At 42.6% G+C, this 21,763-nt stretch overlaps 1 protein-coding gene across 3 annotated transcripts in view; it reads left to right on the plus strand.

The window, feature by feature from the left end:
• Positions 1 to 21,763, plus strand: part of sncaip (synuclein, alpha interacting protein) — a 158,983-nt gene that overhangs the window by 118,476 nt on the left and 18,744 nt on the right. For all 3 annotated transcript variants that reach the window (XM_078566808.1, XM_078566796.1, XM_078566818.1), the window contains 4 exons: positions 3,928 to 4,107; positions 9,948 to 10,061; positions 19,701 to 19,826; positions 21,346 to 21,515. In XM_078566808.1, coding sequence (XP_078422934.1) covers positions 3,928 to 4,107; positions 9,948 to 10,061; positions 19,701 to 19,826; positions 21,346 to 21,515 — 590 coding nt within the window. The remainder of the gene's footprint in view (positions 1 to 3,927; positions 4,108 to 9,947; positions 10,062 to 19,700; positions 19,827 to 21,345; positions 21,516 to 21,763) is intronic.

Raw genomic sequence — 21,763 nt, forward strand, 5'->3', positions numbered from 1 at the left:
GCGCACGAAAGAGCGCACATCTCCCTGAGGCTAATGCTGTCTCAGGGAGATTGCTGATACTTTTAAAAATATTAAAAATAGAAAAAAAAAAATCCTTAACATGTCCCCCTCATGTGACAGTGTCACATGAGATGGGACATGTTCATAATTTACATAATAAGTTTATTAAACTTTTTAAAAACCTACATGAAACCTAATTCCCGCCGGTGGATGAGGTTTCATGTTTTTTCTACTGCCCGCCGGGGCTCCTGGCCTGCCCGCCAACTTTAAGGTTGGACGGGCAGGTCCTTTAATTGTATAATTGATCCTGTCAATGGCCTCAATTGACCACTGACAGGTCAGCGGGCCCGCAGCTGATTTTGCTGCGCCCCCGCCTTCCTGAAAATTTAAATGGGCCGGGATGACGTCGGGGGTTCCCCCTGACGTCATCCTGCGTCATTTTACGCGTCGGTGAGCAAGCCCCGCCCCCTGCTCGCCAACGGCAAAATTCTGCCCAATGTTTCAAGCTCAATATGACTTCTTCAGAACCAAAAGGTTGGCCAGAAAGTTGATGAAGAGGGAAAAATATAATATGAGTAAATTAAAGAGGAATATAAAAACAGATTGTGAGAGCTTTTACAACTATATAAAAAGGAAATGAGTAGCTAAAATAAATGTTGGTCCCTTAGGCTCTCCTGTCTCTGCTTCTATCATGGAGAATGTGGAGATGGCAGAGGCACTGAACAAATATTTTGCCTGTCTTCACCATAGAAGTCTCAAGTTACGCACCAGAAATAGAGGATAACCCTAGAGACTAATAAGAGTGGGGAAACTAAAGTAATTATTTTCAACAGACAAAAAGTACTGGAGAAACTGAAGGGACTAAAATCTGACAAATACTCAGGACCCGATGGCCTACATCCCAGGATCCTAAAAAAGATAGTGGATGTGCTGGATATGATTTTCCAAAATTCCCTAGGCTCTCAAATGGTCCCAGCAGATTGGAAGTTAACAAACGTAACACCTCTATTCAAGAAAGGAGGGAGAGGGAAATCAGGGAGGAGCAGGCCAGTTACCCTGATATAAGTCATCAGGAAAGTGTTGGTATCTATTACTGTGTTAAGAAAGTCTTAAAATTGCACTTAGAAAAGAATACTGTGATTTGAATAATTCAACAAGTTTTCTCACTTAGAAAAACATAGTATGATTAGAATATGTCAATTGTTTCACAATAGGAAAATCCTGTTTGACAAATCTATTCGAGTTTTTTGAGGATGTAACTAGTAAGGTAAATAAAGGGAAACCCTTGAATTTTCAAAAGGCATTCGATAAGGTGCCACAAAACAGGTTTAACACCAAGACATGGATTTATGGATTAGCATGGACAAAGGATTGATTAACAGACAGGAAGCAGAGGATGGGAATAAATGGGGCATTTTCAAGTTGGCAGACTGTGATTAGTGGAGTGTTGCAAGGATCAGTGCTGGGGCTTTAGCTACTTTGCAAACTGTATTAATGACTTAGATGAAAAGACAGACTAAAATGTATCTTAAGTTTGCTGATGATACAAAGCTAGGTGGGAATACAAGCTGTTAGGAGGACACAAAGAGGTGCAAAGAGATATAGGCAGTTTAAGTGAGTGGGCAACAAGGTGGCAGATGGAGTATAATGTGGGTAAATGTGAGGTTATTCACTTTGGTCATAAGAATAGAAAAGCAGAACATTTTTTCAAAGGCATAAAACTTTTAAATGTTGATTTTCAGATAGACATGGGTGTACTCATACAAGAATACAAAAAGCAAACAGGCTGATATAGCAAGCAATTAGGAAAGCAAATGGCATGTTGACCTTTATTGCAAGGGGATTTGAGTACAAGAATGAAGAATTTTTGCTACAATTGTATGGGGCTTTGGTGAGACTGCACCTGGAATACTATTTGCAATTATGCACTCCATATTTAAGGAAAAATATACTTGCATTGCAGGCTGTACAGCGAAGGTTCACTAGATTGGTCCCTGGGATGAGAGGGATGTCCTATAATGAGAGGCTGAGTAAATTAGGTCTATATCCTTTCGAGTTTAGAAGAATGAGGGGTGATATCATTGAAACATTCAAGATTCTGAAAGGGCTTGACAGGGTAGATACTGAGAAGTTGTTTGCCTCGGCTTGGGAATCTAGACAAGGTGGCACAGTTTCAGGATAAGGGGGGCCGATCACAGGACTGAGATGAGAAATTTCTTCACTCAAAGGGTGTGAATCATTGGAATTCTCTACCCCAGAGGGCTGTGGATGGGCCATCATTGAATACATGTAAGGCTGAGTTGGAAAGATTTTTGGTCTCTCAGGGAAGTGAGGGCTATGGGGTGTGGGTGGGAAACTTGAGTTGAAGCCCACAATCAGCCATGATCATATTGAATGACAGAGGAGGCTCGACGGACTGTATGATCTTCTTCTGCCCCTATTTCTTCTGTTCTTATGGAGGATTATGGTGTTGAGTTAGATGAAGAGGGGTGGGAGGAGGCTCGAACATCAACAAGGACTAGTTGGGCTGAACGGCCTGTTTTTGTGCTGAATATTCTATGTAATTTCATTTTAATTAGCATGTACTCTTTGGTCCTTTGCCAATTTTTTTTACTAATCCATATAGAACTGCATCTGCCATCTGCTGGCTCAATTACCAAATGTGATATCCCCTTCTGAATTCATTAACTATTGCTTATTTTAAAAAAAATGCTTTTTACAAAACCCTTACTATGGGGAAACACACATCTCTTAAGGTCCTAACTTTGATCGAGGAGAGCTTCTATATTTGAATGCACTGGATTGAAGTTCTAGTTACAAAGATAAAAGGTGTTTGTGAGATAATTTTCCTTTCAATTCACGAAATACTAATTAGTAGAAAATTGCCCAAAGAAATGGATTTTTATTTTAAATGAAATTGGTAAGTTGATGAATGTTCTCTATGATGTACTACTTCAGAGCCAGTAGAAAGTACATTATATCGTGATGCATATATTAATCAAAACTCAGAGAATTATCTTTGTATGGCATCTTCCCAATTATCTGAAACCATTCAATACTTCCTGAAAATGCCTATTCACATAGTATAACTTGACTAAGAACTGCAGAAGTGTGTTTAAAAATAATTCATCAAATTAACAGACCTTATGTTTTTATTAAACCTTGCTACATTAATAAATAAGTTCTCTGCATGTAATCAAAGTTAAATTATATTGAAAATAGAACACAAAAGACATGCCAGCAGAATTCTTTATTTCCTGGTTCTTGAAAGAAAGGAGACTGAGGGGAGATTTGATACAGGTGTACAACATTATGACAGGTTTAGAGAAGGTAGACAAAGAAAAGCTGAGCAGCTGATGGCATAATGACTAGGGAACACAGATTTAAGATTTTGGGTAGGAGATGCAGGCGAAAAACTTTTTGAAGCAGCAAGTGGTAATGACCTGGAACTTGCTGCCTATGACTTCAATGATCAATGACTTCAAAAGGAAATTGGATCGGCATTTGAGGGCAATAAACTTGTAGGGCTATGGGAATAGAGTGGGTGCATGGGACTGACTGGAATGCTCTACAGACAGCCAGCATGGACTTGATGGGCAGAATTACCTCCTCCTGTGTTGTAATGACTCTATCCATCCAGATTATTGCCTTTTGGTAGTAAAATTTGTAATATTTTACATATGCTGTTTGGTACAAATTTCAAATAATTTGAGGTTTAATTCTATCCTGGTCAATCTAAAATAGTTCCTTTTAAGTAGCTGTTAAATCATTTCTGGTGAAATCAAATCAATGTAGATGAATTTCTGATCTGAAAAGCTGGTAAAATGAATGATGGGTAGCACAAAAATATGATAAGTTATAAGTAGAAAAAGTTTTAAAATCAGGTTTTCATCTGGTCATTCTTTCTGTTTCCCATATAATAATTAGCCACATTTAACTGTTGACAATCTGGAGAAGATTCACGATGAAAAAGGAAATAATCTACTACACATTGCAGCGTCACAAGGACACCTTGAGTGTTTACAGCATCTGACTACTTTAATGGCAGAGGAATGCTTGACGGAGCGTAATAATGAGAAACTTACCCCATCTTCATTAGCTGTGAAGGTAGGCTGCATGAGAATTAACCAATGAGTGCTGTGTGTGAACAATGCATGTGAAATTTAGGAAATGGGGCAAAGCTGAACTACAAGATATTTTTCTTCCTCATCTTCATATTTCAAAATAAGGTCGGTTTGCTTCCTAATGGGCTGGAGAATAAATTCTATCACTGTCAGTATGAAAAGAGAATGCTGTTGTAGGTGTATATGGTGGATTTATGAATGAACAATCTTGGAAACTGATCCTCATGTAAAGTATTGTTTCTCCTGCCTCCTTCATCCACTGCTTTTAGAATACTTATTGTTTAATTTTCTCCTTTTTTTATCCCCTTTTTTGCTAAGTAATTTGCCACCTGATATATGGAACTTTACCATTTGGAACAGTTCAATAATTCTCTCTGATTTTTCCCTTTTTCAATGTGAGGAATTACATTTCTATTCTGTCATTTTATTACTTGCATTGACATTGCTGAGATTAGGAGCTCAATGTAATAGAGAATTATAAATTTGCCACCTCGTTACTCAGTGACTGCTTTGTATTGATGTTCTCAATGCTGTTGCATTACCCTGATCCCTTGATTCAATGCAGCTTTGATAATACACTACCAGTTGAAGTTAGCATATAAGTACTTGAGTTTTTCATAGATCATTTTGAGTGTATGGTTGGGCACCTCAGTGTTGTCATAAAATGAAATGTATCTCCGAGAAAAGGCAGCTCAACTGATCAGTTTGTGGCTTGCATAGAATTAAATCAAGTTTCTCAAAGGCTGTGTTTATTTGTGCTGCAACACTTGGGAGAGCACCTCCTGCACATGCTTAGTTGCAGTCAGTTGGCGAGCAGCATTAAATCAAATAAGTTGACTTCACACAATGAAGTTCAAGTTACCCATTTTTAGGTCTGTGCAGTCCTTAACCATTTGCAAGTTCTTGTATTTGTCCATTTTTCATTTAGGAATGGAAAACATGCTTCTGACGATTCAGCAAATGGTGAAGATATATAATCAGGAAATTTCAGTAAATGAGATTCTAAACCTCCAGTGTAGAGAATTGATTGTAGTATTTAGTTTAGGGATACATTTTTGGTAAAAATCAATTAAAAACATATTTTGACTAAAATATTTAAGAAAAAATTAAGTACCCATTGTGGGACTCAAAATGATGACCTTGGGATTGAGAGTTCTATTCTGTACCAATTGAGCTATCTGGCCTGCATAGAAGCTCCCTGCACAAAGCTTTAACACACTGGACCTGGCCTAAGGAGGGCTTTAACCTCCATTTCAATGTCTATCTAGATTGATCAGTGGGACCCAGAGCAAAATTTAAAATCAGTGATGCACTGGTTGTGTTGATTAAGCCCGTCGTAGCATCACTCTGAATATTTTAAACATCAGGAGCAGTTGCATATGCTTGGGCAGCCACAGTATGGGCTGAGTGTGCATGTACAACTATTTGATGCCTTTTGAGTTAGTGGCAGAAGTTACATTATTTCTCAAAATGGACATGAATGCTATCAAATCTAAATGCTGAGTTAACTATTATTACAAGTTTAAGATCTGCCCTGGATATTCTCTCAATACAGCACCACTGGGCACTCTAGGGCTTGAGCACAAAAATCAAGGTTGCTGTTTTTCAGATGAGATGTTAAATTGAGGACCCATCTGCCTGCTTGGGTCGATGTAAAAATCCCATGGCACTACTTTAAAGAAGTGCAGGAGTATTATCCCCTGTATCCTCGCCAATATTTATCACTCAATCAGCACCACAAAAGATCAGATTATTTGGTCATTATCATATTGCTGTTTATGGGAGTTTGCTGTGCACATAATTGGCTGCTATGTTTCCTACATTACGACAGTGACTATGCTTCAAAATTACTTAATTGGCTGTAAAGCACTTTGAGATATCTGGTGTCTTAAAAACCCTATATAACTGTAAGTCTCTCTTTTTCAAGCTAAGTATCTTGTGTTCAGGAGTGTGCCTTACTGCCAATATCAAATTTTGCAATAAAATAACCAGGGGTCTGCAATAGGACTCACTTGTGATCAGGACTCGATACAGTAAGTCCTCATTTAACCTTGCCACATTTAACATTGTTTCGCTTTAACATTGGTAAATTAATGGGGCCTGTAATCTCATTGAGCGTTGCAAGGTTCATTTTAACGTGGTTTCCCGAGAGACCCGATTGGCATCATTTTGGAGCAGTCTCTCCCCATTCCCTGACCTCCTAGTTGCAGCCTCTCTCCACGCCCCCCCCACCCCTGACCTCCGGGTTGCAGCCGCTCATCCTCCCCAACCTCAGACTTGTGGCCTCTCCCCCCCTCCGCTCTTTGGGTTGCGGCCTCTACCCTCCCTGCTCACCGTGTTGTGGCCTGCCCTCCTCCCTGGTCCCCAAGTTGCGGCCTCTTCCCTCTTTGCTCCCTGGGTTGTGGCCTCCCCCCCTCTCCCCGCTCCCCACGTTGCGGCCTCGCACTGCTTCCATCTCCTGGACTTGCTTTCCCATTTGAAGATCCAGATTCGATCCAAAGCTGGAGCTCCGATGTTTGTGGAAGTGTGAGTCCTGATAGTGCAGAAGTGCCAAGCTGGGGGTCCTACAATCTATTATTTTTTTTAAGTGCACCTGCCTCGCCAGTCTTCTCCCAAGCCCTTGCTGGCAGGAGCAGTTGAAAAAAAGACATGGGCCTGAATTTTACTTTTGGTGGGCAGGCACAATTGGCGGGCCCAGGAGCAGTAGGGAAATGGGCCCCCGACTGTGATCAGCCACTGACTGTGATTTCACGCTGGCTGGCCAACTAACGGAGGAGGGCGAGTGATGAAGTTTCCACGGGCGTGGTGTATGCTGCAAGAATGCTCCCTGAAGGCAGGCAGTTGCTTCAGGGAGCTGCAGACCTGAAAATGATCAAATAAAGGTTTAAAAAGCTGCAAAAAAATGCCCATGCATCACAATCAATCACTTGAAAATATAGCTGATAAAAATGCTGTCCACAGATATTTATTTTTATTTTGTGTCATAACGGAAATTTCATCCTGCCCTTGGATGAGGTTTGATGAAAATGCAAAGGCCGCCTGGCTGATTCGCCCGTATGCTAACCATAAGGTTGGACAGGCCACGAAAAATCGGAGACAATTGCGCCATTAATGGGCTTAGTTTCCCTCTTAATTGTCCGCCTGCTTGGCGGGTGCGCACAAAAGTTGGAAGCATGCCCACCAAGCGAAATATCACGCAAGTGCGTGACGACGTCTTCTCGCACGCTTTTCCTCCCGATCGGGTTGGGCACACACCCATTCGCGGGATGTAAAATTTAGCCCATGGATTGTAGCAGTAAAATAAAAGCAAAATATTGCAGATGCTGGAGATCTGAAATAAAAACAAGAAGCGCTGGTAAAACTCAACAGATCTGGTAGTATCTGTGGAAAGGGAAACCTTTCAAGCCTAATAAGACTTTTTCAGTAGTCAGAGAGGCTGGATTGTAGCAGTGCCTGCTCAGCACTTCTGCACCATCAGGACTTGCACTTCCACAATGTCAGAGCTCTAGCTTTGGACTGGATCTCAATCTTCAAATGGGAACGCAGGTCCAAGAGAGGGAAGCAGCAAGAGGGTGGGTCAGGGTTTTGGAGGTTCAGCCTCCCCACTCCCTGAGTTGCAGCCTCCTCCCATCTCAAACCTCTGAGTTGTGGCCTCCCTCTATGCCTGCTCCAAGTTGGGGAGGGCGGGAGGACACAATTTGGAGGTCGGGGAGTGGTGGGGGAGTCCACAATTCGGACGTTTGGGGAGGGGGGAGAATCTGCAGCGACCAGGACAATCAGGGATTCAGATGTTCAGGGAGCAGGATCTGTGATGAGCAGGAGCTACTGTATGTAGAAAGTTACATTTTTCTTTTATATTTTTAAATTTATTTTAAAGATTATTTCTTTTACCAATGTAGGAATTTAGCAATGTGAAATATTTCAACTTAAGAGAATATAATGTTTTAATGTTTGTCTTTTTTCTGATAAGGAAGGTCCTACAGGATCTAACTACAGTTTTAACATTGATTCCTATGGGAACCAATGTTTCACCTAAAGTCATTTCATTTAACGTTGTGATTTTGAGCAATGCAACCACAATCTTAAGTGTCGACTTACCGTACTGTGTCTTTCACATGTTCTAACTGAAATACTTGGTATTACAAGGCCAGATACAATTCATTAGGTTAATATGTTTTACAGATAGGATATAAAATTATCAGTAAGGTTGTCAGTAAAATTATTTTTGATAAAAAGAAAGTAAATTAAACCCATTTAATAGGCTGTGCTGCTTGTTTTGGTATTGCCTTTCTTCCTAGGCAGTAATTTGTTACAAAAACTGGCTTTGTGCATTTTAGCTCCCAGTTTTTAAAAATTTGTTCATGGGATGTGGGCATGCTGGCTAGGTCAGCATTTATTGCCCATCCCTAATCGCCCTTGTTCAGAGGGCATTTAAGAGTCAAACACATTGCTGTGGGTCTGGAGTCACATGAAGGCCAGACCAGGTGAGGCCAGCAGATTTCCTTCCCTAAAGGACATTAGTGAACCAGATGGTTTTTTACGACAATGGTTTCGTGGTCATCATCAGACTTTTAATTCCAGATTTCTTATTATTGGATTCAAATGTCACCATCTGCCATGGTGGGATTCAAACTCAGATTCCTAGAGCATTACCCTGGGTCTCTGGAATATCAATACAGTGACAATACCACTATGCCTCCTCCTCTCCAGAAAGAGGCTGTTCAGCAGGTTGTGTCCGTGCTGACTCTCTGCAATTCAGCTAATCCCACTCCCTTGCGCTTCCCCGGAGCCTTGTAAAGTTTTCTCTTCAGGTGCTTAACACATTCCCTCTGAAGATGACCAGCACACCCTTAGGCAGCACATTCTATATCCTAATAACTCGCTGCATAAAAAGGTTTTTCCTCAGGTCACCATTTGTTCTTTTGCCACTCATCTCAAATTGGTGTCCGTTAGTTCCTATTCCTTCTGCCAATGGGAACAGTCACTCCATCTACCCTATCCAGATCTCTCACGATTTTGAACACTTCTATCAAATCTCCTGTCAAACCTTGCTCCTTTAAATAGAACAGGCCCGGCTTCTCCAATTTATTCCCGTAACTGAAGTCTCTCATCCCTGAATCTATTCTCGTAAATCTTTTTTGCACCCTCCCTAAAGCCTTCACATCCTTCCTAAGTGTGGTACCCAGAATTGCATGCAATACTCTCATCATCCAGAGTTCAAATTCTGCAGTCTTTTAAACACCGCATTTAGTTTGTTCAATGAGTTTAGTGTTCAGGTCTTAACCACTCTCCCTAGCACCTTGCTAGCTGTTACTCACATTCAGTGTAACGACATGCTACTTTGCAACTGGCCCAAACATGCTCTGAACCTAGTCAGTCTTATCTTGTTGCCCTTAAGTATTTCAAAGTAATAGTTTCAGGTTTACTTTCTGTATCCCATGAAGTATCTTGAATATCTCTGTTTAGTATACCTGACATGTTTCTTTTCAAGGGTGAAGATTCTAAGCTCTTCAATTAGTTCCTTGTTTTTAAAAAACGAGCAGACTCCAAAAATTCTCTCTTCCAAATGTTTGGGGTGAAGAAAACCAGGGTATGTCCTTTATTCCTTGATGTAATTTGCCAATGACCTAATATGGAGCCTCCGGGCCATAAATATAATATCTTGAGCATCAACAGAAGTCTAAAATCATTTATGTAAGGGACATTTGCTATTGGAGCAGTACTTGGAGCTGCCACATGTCGTTAAAAATACAGCATTTTTTAATAACTACAAAATGCTTTATGATGATGAAAATTAATCTTTCTTTGATTGTGTGACCACAGGAAGGGCAGCTTGAGTGCCTGCGTTGGCTGATGAGTGAGACTGAAGCCATTGCTGAGCTGAGCCCTTCTGATGGTTACCCTGCCCTTATACATTATGCTGCTTGCTTTGGACAGGTAAGCTAAATCTATAGAGGAAATAAAAGGTCATTGTTCATGTTTATGATTTAATACAATTAATCTTACTATTCTATCTTGGGCTGTACATATATATCTAACATGAATGGATAACTATCCCAACTTTTATGTGTGTTCCTACTTTTTACCCTGCTGTAGCAAAAGCTATTTATGTGTTTATGCCATAAGGAAGCAGAATAAAACTGGCTGTAGGCTTGTAATATCAAAAATGCTGAAACAAAAGGCAGTTTGGGCCTGACCCTTGCATACACCATAGAAATTTCTACAGTTGTGGCTCTTCGGTACTTAAATCTCCGCAGAGAGGTGATGAGGTGATTAGTCATGGGTAAAACTTCCAAGCTAAAATTGAAACCTCTGATGACTTCATGCCCTACACAAAGATGAGGGAACTTAAGGGCTTGTTTCCAATTGGGGAAAATCCATCTCCAATGTTAGTTATCCTATGCGTATCTGCCTTAATGAAGTGGCTTGCTGGGTTCAGTGGGATCAGCTAAATAATTCTAAAATGCACCGTGTGTATCTTCAGTTTTGTGCTGGAAGCAACACCATGCACCCCTTACAGGAATACAGCTCAGAATACCATCATAAATATAGGGATATGTGATGGAATTTGATAGTATACATTGTTAACAAATATATATCCTTTAACATGCAATTAATATTTTAACCTTAAGTCCTTTCAAGAGTTGATCAGCCTGGTGTTGACTATTTTTTGATGAGAATTTACCTTGGATCTTTATGGATTACAAAGCTGAAGAAATAAGTGCAATGAAGTTCAAATGAAATAATCTGCATATGTCCACATTAACCATGCTTTGAGTACTTTAGAGATTTATATTGTGTGCCCTTCTTCTTTACTCCAATACAATAATTTTAAATTCTATTAGCACAGTTTATGCCTTTGTTTGAAGACCAAGAACCATCCTTTCTGAATCCTTTTTAATATCCTTTCATGGTTATTGTTGCTACAATTGCGCATAATTTTCAAATTAAACAAATTATAAAATATTAAAATAAATCATTGCAATTTATAGTGAAATGTTCACAAGGTACAGCTGAGTAATTGATTAGTTTTGTTGATAACAGCTTTGCATCACATGGATGTTTGAAGTGAATTGTCAGCAGTCACACCCAAAACCTTTACATTTGTTTAGGAATAAAGTATCTGGTTCTATTCCAATTTGCATTATTTTACAATAAGTCATATTCACGCCACCTTATCTATTTTATTTTTTCAGGTGAATTTAAATGCTTTTATTCTTCCCTGCAATAAACCAATAGCTTAGAATCTTGAGAAAATGTGATGGTGCTCCTAGGAAGTAGCATCTTGGAATTATTCAAAGATGCTACAAATAATTAGGAATCCAGGACAGATCACTGTGGAAGTTCACAAGCAACTGCTTTTGAAATAGTGTCTTGACAATATCATTGTTTCTATTTTCTATTGCCAATGCATTAATTCTAGATTTCTTGGCTGTGAAATCCTGCTCTCTACCACCAGGCTTTTTTGGCCCTGTCGGTGCTGTTTTGCCTCCAAAATGCCTTCTGTGGCGTACAGTGCCGGCCTGGATTTTGGTGAAGGCACAGGCAGAGATCGTCTGCTGAAAGTTTGCAGATTAGGCAGATTGTGATGTCAATCAGCACGTAACATTGATTTGACCCTAGTTATGGCATTTTGGAACTCAAAGCTCTAGCTAATGCCATTTCTTAACCTTGCACACCTGAATACTCGTTCAGCAATAGCCAGACCTCCCAACACCACCAGTGCTATTTAAAGGGACTGTCACCTACATTCAGATTTGTTGCTGATTTTTTTTGTATTTGTTCATGGAATCTGGGCATCGCTGGATTGGCCAGCATTTACTGCGCTTCCCTAATTGCCCTTGAGAAGGTGGTGGTGTGCTCCCTTCTTGAATTGCTGCAGTCCATGTGTGGTAGGTACACCTACAGTGCTGTTGATTTCTACTGGTTCCAACTGTGCTTGTAGAAATGTTTGGTGATTTCCAGAGTTATTTAAATTTGCTGAAGGTGGTGTGGCACATGCTGAAGCTTTCTTCACAAGCCACTTGCTGTGAGAATACTAGTTTGCAGCCCCCTTAGACTACAACATGATAAGCAGAATGAGCAGATGGTGTCACAGAGCAAGACAAGCTACATGAAGAGGGAGGATGGGGCATAGGCATGTGGGGGGCTGGTCAGGTGTGTGGAGGATTCCTTTTCAGACCTGTTCCAGCCAAAATGCATCTCCCCTTTAAATGGTGTAACTCTTGCTAGCCTCTTACAGCTTTGTTCCCTTTTGTCTTATTCATTTACAGGATGTGGGCGTGGCTGGCTGAGCCAGCATTTATTGCCCATCCCTAGTTGCCCTTGAGAAGGTGGTGGTGAGCTGCCTTCTTGAACCGCAGTTCTGTTAGGGAGGGAGTTCCAGGTATTTGACCCAGCGACAGTGAAGGAATGGCAATATATTTCCAAGTCAGGATGGTGAGTGTTTTGGAGGAGCACTTACAGGAGGTGATGTTCCCATCTGTCTGCTGCCCTTGTCCTTCTAGATGGTAGGGGTCGAGGGTTTGGAAAGTGCTGCCTAAGGAGCCTTGGTGAGTTTCTGCAGTGCATCTTGTAGATGGTACACACTGCTGCCACTGTTTGTCGGTGGTGGAGGAAATTAATATGTGTAGAAGGGGTGCCAATAAAATGGGCTGCTTTGTCCTGGAAGGTGTCAAGCTTCTTGAGTGTTGTTGGAGCTGCATCACAGTCCTGACTTGTACTTTGTAGATGGTGGACAGGCTTTGCAGAGTCAGGTGAGTTACTCGCTGCAAGATTCATAGCATCTGCTCTTGCAGTCACAGTATTTATTTGGCTAGTCCAGGGGTTTCAGTGTTGGTAATTGAATGTCCAGGGGCGATGGTTAGATTCTCTCTTGTTGGAGATGGTCATTGCCGGGCACTGTTGTGGCGCAAATGTTACTTGCCCCTTGTCAGCTCAAGACTGGATATTGTCCAGGTCTTGCTGCACTTGGACATGGATTACTTCAGTATCTGAGAAGTCGCGTATGGTGCTGAACATTGTGCAATCATCAATGAACATCCCAACTTCTGACCTTATGATGGGAGGGAGGTAATTGATGAAGCAGCTGAAGATGATTGGGCCGAGGACACTACCTTGAGGAACTCCTCACGTGATATCCTAGAACTAAGATGATTGACCTCCAACAATCACAACCTTCGTTTGTGTTAGGTATGACTCCAACCAATGGAGAGTTTTCCCCCTGATTCCCATTGATTCCAGTTTTGCTAGGGCTCCTTGACGCCTTATTTGGTCAAATGCGGCCTTGATGTCAAGGGCAGTCACTCTCACTTCACCTCTGTAGTTTAGCTCTTTTGTCCATTTTTGAACCAAGGCTGTAATGAGGTCAGAAGCTGAGTGACCCTGGCGGAACCCATACTGAGTGTCAGTGAGCAGGTTATTGCTAAGCAAATGCCGTTTGATAGCCCTGTTGATGACTCCTTCCATCACTTTATTAATGATAGAGGGTAGACTGATGGGGCGGCAATTGGCTAGGTTGGATTTGTCCTGCTTTCTGTGTACATTACCTACCTGGGCAATTTTCCACATCGCCGAATAGATACCAATGTTGTAGCTGTACTGGACTTGTACTAGGGGCGTGGCAAGTTCTGGAGCACAATTCTTCGGTACTATTGCTGGAATATTGTCAGGGCCCATAGCCTTTGCAGTATCCAGTGCCTTGAGCCGTTTCTTGATATCATGTGGAGTGAATTGAATTGGCTGAAGACTGGCACCTGTGACTGGAGAAGGATCATCCACTCGGCGCTTCTGGCTGCAGATTGTTGTGAATGCTTCAGCCTTATCTTTTCACAGAAGTACAGAGTGCAGAAGAGGCCCTTCGGCCCATCGAGTCTGCACCGACACATGAGAAACACCTGACCTACCTGCCTAATCCCATTTGCTGGCACTTGGCCCATAGCCTTGAATGTTATGGCTTGCCAAGTGCTCATCCAGGTACTTTTTAAAGGATGTGAGGCAACCCGCCTCCACCACCCTCCCAGGCAGTGCATTCCAGACCGTCACCACCCTCTGGGTAAAAAAGTTTTTCCTCACATCCCCCCTAAACCTCCTGCTCCTCATCTTGAACTTATGTACCCTTGTGACTGACCCTTCAACTAAGGGGAACAGCTGCTCCCTATCCACCCTGTCCATGCCCCTCATAATCTTATACACCTCGATCAGGTCGCCCCTCAGTCTTCTCTGCTCCAACGAAAACAACCCAAGTCTATCCAACCTCTCTTCATAACTTAAATGTTTCATCCCAGGCAACATCCTGGTGAATCTCCTCTGCACCCCATCCAGTGCAATCACCTCCTTCCTATAATGTGGCGACCAGAAATGTACAAAGTACTCCAGCTATGGCCAACCAAGGTTCTATACAACTCCAACATGACCTCCCTACTTTTGTAATCTATGCCTCAATTGATAAAGGCAAGTGTCCAATATGCCTTTTTCACCACCCCACTAACATGCCCCTCTGCCTTCAGAGATCCATGGACACACACGCCAAGGTCCCTTTGTTCCTCAGAACTTCCTAGTGCCATGCCGTTCACTGAATACTTCCTTGTCAAATTACTCCTTCCAAAGTGTATCACCTCACACTTTTCAGGGTTAAATTCCATCTGCCATTTATCTGCCCATTTGACCATCCCGTCTATATCTTCCTGTATCCCAAGACACTCAACCTCACTGTTAACCACCCAGCCAATCTTTGTGTCATCCGCAACTTACTAATCCTAACCCCCAAATCGTCATCTATGTCGTTTATATAATGACGAATAATAGGGGACCCAGCACAGATCCCTGTGGTACACCACTGGACAATGGCTTCCAGTCACTAAAGCATCCTTCTGTCATCACCCTCTGTCTCCTACAACAAAGCCAATTTTGAATCCACCTTATCAAGTTACCCTGTATCCCATGTGCATTTGCCTTTATAAGTCTCCCATGTGGGACCTTGTCAAAGGCTTCGCTGAAATCCATATAAACTACATCAACTGCACTACCCTCATCTACACACCTGGTCACCTCCTCAAAAAATTCAATCAAATTGGTTAGGCATGACCTCCCTCTGACAAAGCCTTGCTGACTATCCCTGATCGAACCTTGCCTCTCCAAGTTTAGATAGATTCTCTCCTTCAGAGTTTTCTCCAATAGTTTCCCTACCACTGATGTGAGACTCACTGACCTGTAGTTCCCTGGCTTATCTCTACAACCTTTCTTAAATAGCAGAACCACATTAGCTGTTCTCCAGTCCTCTGGCACGTCCCCTGTGGCCAGAGAGGAATTAAAAATTTGGGTCAGAGCTCCTGCTATGTCCTCCCTTGCCTCCCTCAGCAATCTGGGACACAAATCATCTGGACCTGGAGATTTGTCCACTTTTAAGCCTGCCAACACCTCCAATACCTTGTCACTCCCTATATCAATTTGCTTAAGAACCTCGCAGTCTCTCTCCCCGAGTTCGATACCTTTATCCTCATTCGCTTGGGTGAAGACAGATATGAAGTATTCATTCAACACTCTAGCGATGTCCTCTGGCTCCACCCATAGATTGCCCCCTTGGTCCCTTATGGGCCCTACTCTTCCCCTGGTTATCCTCTTCCCATTGATATACTTATAGAATATCTTGGGATTTTCCCCACTTTTACCAGCCAGAGCTTTCTCATATCCCCTCTTTGCTCTCCTAATTACTTTCTTAAGCTCCACCCTGCACTTTCTGTACTCCACTAATGCCTCTGCTGATTTGCTTCCCTTGTACATGCTAAAAGCCTCTCTTTTCCTTCTCATTGTAACCTGAATATCTTTGGTTATCCATGGTTCTCTGGGCTTGTTACTCCTTCCTATCACTCTAGCGGGAACATGTTGAGCCTGTACCCTCCCCATTTCCTTTTTGAACGCCCCCCACTGCTCCTCTGTAGATTTCCCCACAAGTAGCTGTTCCCAGTCTACCTTGGCCAGATCCTGCCTTATTTTACTAAAATCCACTCTTCCCCCAATCCAAAACAATTTTTTGCAACTTGCCTATTTCTTTGTCCATAACAAACTTAAACTGTACCATGTTGTGGTCGCTATCACTAAAATGCTCACCCACCACCACCTCAGCCACCTGTCCGGCTTCATTCCCCAGTATTAGGTCCAGCACTGCGCAGTCCCTTGTTGGACCCTCCACATATTGACCTAAAAAGTTCTCCTGTACACATTTCAAGCAATCCACTCCATCCAAGCCCTTAACACTATGTCTATCCCAATTAATGTTGGGAAAGTTGAAATCACCTAATATAATAACCCTATTGTTATTGTTTTTACACACCTCCACAAATTGTGCACATATTTGCTCCTCCACCTAAGAGCATCATTTATGGAGCCACGTCCATGTGAGTTTAATTGCCCACCACCATTCACAACTGGATGCGTCAGGACTGCAGAGCTTAGATCTGATCCATTGGTTGTGGAATCACTTAGCCCTGCCTATCACTTGCTGCTTATGGTGTTTGGCACGCAAGTAGTCCTGTGTTATAGCTTCACTAGTTGACACCTGATTTTTAGGTATACCTGGTGCTGCTCCTGGCATGCCTTCCTGCACTCTTCATTGAACCAGGGTTATCCCCTGGCTTGGTGGTAATGGTAGAGGCGGGGATATGTCAGGCCATAAGGTTACAGATTGTTGTTGAGTACCATTCTGCTGCCACTGATCGTCCACAGGACCTCATAGTTGCCCAATCTTACAAGATCTGTCCCATTTAACACACTGGTAGTGCCACACCACACGATGGAAGGTATCCTCAATGTGAAGACAGGAATTCATCTCCACAAAGACTGCGCGGTAGTAACTCCTACCAATACGCTCATGGACAGATGCATCTGCAGCAGGCAGTTTGGTGAGGATGAGGTCAAGCATGTTTTTCCCTCACCTCATGCTGGTGGGACAGGACATACCCAGGGATGGTGATGGGGATATGATCTGTGAAGTATGATTCCATGAGTATGACTATGTCAGGCTGTTGCTTGACTTGTCCGTGAGATGGTTCTGCCAATTTTGGCACAAGCTCCAGATGTTAGTAAGGAGGACTTTGCAGGGTCAACAGGGCTGGGTTTGCTGTTGTTGTTTCCGGTGCCTAGATCAATGCCGTGTGGTCCATCCAGTTTCATTCCTTTTTAATGGTTTGATACAACTGAGGCTTGCTAGGCCATTTCAGTGGGCATTTAAGAGTCAACCACATTACTGTGGATCTGGAATCATATGAAGGCCAGACCAGGTTAGGACGGCAGATTTCCTTCCCTAAAGGGAATTAGTGAACCAGATGGGTTTTTATGACAATCGACAATGGTTTCATGGTTACACTCTGCCGTGGTGGGATTCGAACACTGATCCAAAGAGCATTAATCTGGGCCTCTGGATTACCAGTCCAGTGACAGTACCACCACACCACCACCTCCTCCGCCTTGCTGGTGAACAGCCGTTCAACAGTGTGGTTGCTGCAATCATTTAAATGAACAGGTAGCACGAAGATTGCATGTTTATCAAACGTAATGGACATGGGTGAATCACACATGATGGTGCTTGTGCCAGTTTTTGCGTGTTATCAAGTTTTGCGACTTATTTTTGGCAAATCACAAATATTATTCAAATGTAGAAATATTGTTAAGATTGCCTGTTTCCACTCACTTGACATCTATTGCTTCATTATAATCTCAGGCGCATTACTGCTGAGGTTCTTATCCACAATTTTGATGCCTGCATGTTTAACTTAAATGCTCTACTTGTTAGCCTTTTGAGCTCCATTCTCTGCAAACTTCTGCTTGACCAAAGTGGCACCTCTTGCGCGTTATCCTGTATCAAACTATATTTAGCAATGACCCATTATACCTGTTCCTTCCCCCTGCCCACTTCTACCAACTCTCCATTTCCTCATTATTTTACATTCTCACAGGTGATGGTGTTCTGGTGTTGTCACTGGACTAGTAATCCAGAGACCCAGGGTAATGTTCTGGGGAACCGGATTTGAATCCCGTCACGGCAGATGGGGGAATTTGAATTCAATAAAAATCTGGAATTAAAAGTCGAATGAAGACCATAAAACCATTGTCAATTGTTATAAAAACCCATCTGGTTCACTAATGTCCTTTGGGGAAGGAAATCTGTTGTCCTTACCTGGTCTGGCCTACATGTGACTCCAGATCCACAGCAATGTGGTTGACTCTTAAATGCCTCTGAACAAGAGCAGTTAGGGATGGGCAATAAATGCTGGCCTAGCCAGCGATGCCCACATCACATGAATAAATTTTTAAAAAGTTTATAAAAATTAGCTTTGTTATTGGTTCTCTTTTGATGTGCAGCAAACTGGAATTGTTTGCATACTTCATGAACCAAGGGAGACCTAACTGCACTTCATACAACTTATTAATGTCTTCCTCTCATTAGACGCAAGTCGAGTGTTTTTTTAAATTTTATGGTGCAAACATTTCAAATATGATTAATATAGTCCTTAATTATTGGCAGCCAAGCTGCCCAATACTGGATTTTTTGTACTATTCCAGTGGTTTTGCAATATAATTTGACATGCATTCTATATCAACCTAGGGCAGGTTTTTCCGGTTGGCGAGCAGGGGTGGAGCCCGCTCGCCGACGCGTCAAATGACGTGGCGGTATGTCGGGCGTGTGTCCTGATGTCACCCCGCGTCATTTAGATTTTCAGTTCTGCGGGTGTGCAGCCAAATCGGCTGCGCACCCGCCAAACTGTCAATGGCCTATTAAGGCCATTAAAAAACTAATTAACTTGATTGATGATCCTGCCCATCCAGCCTTAGGGTTGGTGGGCAGGCTGGGAGCCCAGGTGGACCTTGGAAAAAGAATGAAACCTCATCCATGGGGGGGATGAGGTTTCATGAGGGCTTTTAATTGTTTATCAAATGTTTAAATAAAAGTTAAGGACACGTCCCAACTCATGTGACAATGTCACATGGAGGGGACATATAAGGAAAATTTTTTTATTACCTTTCTGTCAACTTTTTATTCGGAGCCAATCTCCCTGAGGCAGCACTTTGCCTCAGGGAGATCTGTGCGCTCTTTCACGCTACTGCCCGAAAGAATGCACTCCCGGCTGAGGGAAACCCCCCTACCCGCACGGGGAGCGTATAGTGCTTCCTGGCAGACGTCAAGCTGGGTGGGCCTTAATTGGCCTGCCCATATAAAATGGTGGCGCCCCCCCCGACTGGGGGCGCCGACCGGAAGGCCGGCCACTGGCGCCGACCGGAAGGCCGGCCACTGGCGCCGACAGGAAGGCCGGCCACTGGCGCCCGCTCCTGCACTCCCCCCCCCCCACCCCCACAATAGGAGGAAAATGTTCCCCCTAGTGTACTAATGCTGTGGCAGAATTTTGTTTTAAAGATTAAGCCATTTGGTATGTTTTGATTCATATTTAATGCTTGTATGGAAGATGTGCCATTTTGAATGCTGAAATATCTTGCATTCTTCAGGGGTGGTTGTGGTATTTTGTGGTTATTGGCACTTGAAACTTGTGTTCCAAAATTGCTAAAATATATTTTTTTCTCTAGGAAAAAGTTCTATTGTGGCTTCTACAATATATGCAGGAACAAGGAATATCTTTGGATGAGGTTGATCAGTACGGAAACACTGCAGCTCATGTAGCTACCCAACATGGTCATCTGAGTTGTCTTCAGGTATGGTTCACTGATTTATGAAAAACATTGTTTTGCCAGACTTTGAGTAAGATACACGTATTTTCCATGCATTATTTTGTTGACATGTAGCTTCCAGTAAAGAATTTGAGTGAGCATTGCAGTGAATTTGAATGCAGTCCTTTCACCTTAAGACCTTCGGTTTGAAACACCCAGATTAATGAGAAAATTATTCTCTTTCTGCAAGCTGTAAGTGTCCTACATGAAATGTTTGGTTTTTGTGTAGCCTGGAGTCCCCACCCTCGACTCTCACTGTGCGTGGGAGCTGTATGTTTTCCTGTCTTTCCACAATTAATGAGCTGCAGGTGTCTGAATTCACCAGTGGCATGTAAATGAGGCCTGTGTTTCAAAATGCCTTCGGCCTCATGACGGCAATGACAGATGGGCCAATAGATGTACTCAACATACCGCCTACCCATTTTCCACCTCAAGTTAAAATTGACATTCTGGTGGTCAAATTGGACAGATCAACAGAGGGATTTTTTTTTTTTTTGCAACATGAGATAGTCCAGTGCAGTATCAAAAGACATGGGGCAGAATCTTCTGGCTGTCAGGTGGGCCGGTCGGGAGCGGGCGCAGGTGGGCATGGAGCCAATCGCCGCCCGCGATTGGCTGCGTGGCGCCATTTTAGGTGGGTGGGCCAATTAAGGCGTGCCCAGCGTGACGCGCGCCCGGTAGCACTCAGCGGTACCTATGCGGGTGGGGGGAGGAGGGCGAGTCGGAGCCTGCGCTCTTCTGCGCATGCATGTGAAAGTGTGCAAAAATCTCCCTGAGGCACGGAGCTGACTCGGAGAGTAAGTTCAAATTGAAAGTTTAAAATAAAGACAGATTAAAATTATTTAGACATGTCCCCTCATGTGACAGTGTTACATGAGCTGGGACATGTTTATGAAATTTGTGAAAAATATTCACTAATTTAATAAAACCTTCATGAAACCTCATCCCGCCTGTGGATGAGGCTTCATGAAAAACGCGAAGGTCGCTTGGGCTCTTCGCCTGCCCGCCAACCTTAAGGTTGGATGGGCAGCCCTGTCAATTATTTAAATTACTCTCCTAATGGCCTTAACAGGCCTTTGACAGTTCGGTGGGTGCGCAGCCGCCTCCGGTGCAGGCCCGCCAAACGGAAGATTGGAATGACGCCCGGTGATGTCGGGACGCACGCCTGATGTGAAAATTCTCCCCATGATCCCAAGGTGTACTTGTACCAGTCATATAATTAGTATCCCTATATTTGAAACAAAAAAGATGAAAATATGTACAGAATCGGAAATACAAAGATCACATCTAATTTGTGTATCTATTTTTTAAAAGTGGTTTCTAAGTTTTATATGATGTGTTGAAATAATTAAATATCAATGAAAATGGATATTTTTATTCCTTTCTGATTTTTTTCTGCCTTTCTTCAGAATGCTGAACGCAGACAGAAACTTAGATGACTGCTGGTGTTCAAAATTGGATTACTTATTCTGCTTTTGATTTATATTTTTGATTGCTTACTTAGACCTTAGTCGAATATGGAGCAAATGTGACAATACAGAACCAAGATGGAGAGAAGCCTTCCCAGAGTGCAGAGAGGCATGGACACACCACTTGTTCACGTTACCTGGTGGTTGTGGAAACCTGCATGTCTCTAGCATCACAGGTGGTGAAGTTAACAAAACAACTAAAGGAGTAAGTCACAGTGCTGCAAAAAGAATTAATATAGAAGTAAAAGCAGAAAATGCTAGAAATATTCAGCAGGTCTGGTCATATCTTGTGGAGGGGAATAGAATTAATGACATAACAGTTCTGATGAAAGGTCATCGACCTGAAATGTTAGCTCTGTTTCTTTCTCCACAGATGCTGTCAGACCTGCGAGTATTTCCAGCATTTACTGTTTTTATTTCAGATTCCCAGCATCCACAGTATTTTGCTTCTGT

Source organism: Cetorhinus maximus, chromosome 2 (assembly GCF_964194155.1).
Source record: "Cetorhinus maximus chromosome 2, sCetMax3.hap1.1, whole genome shotgun sequence".
NCBI classification, from domain to species: Eukaryota; Metazoa; Chordata; class Chondrichthyes; order Lamniformes; family Cetorhinidae; genus Cetorhinus; species Cetorhinus maximus.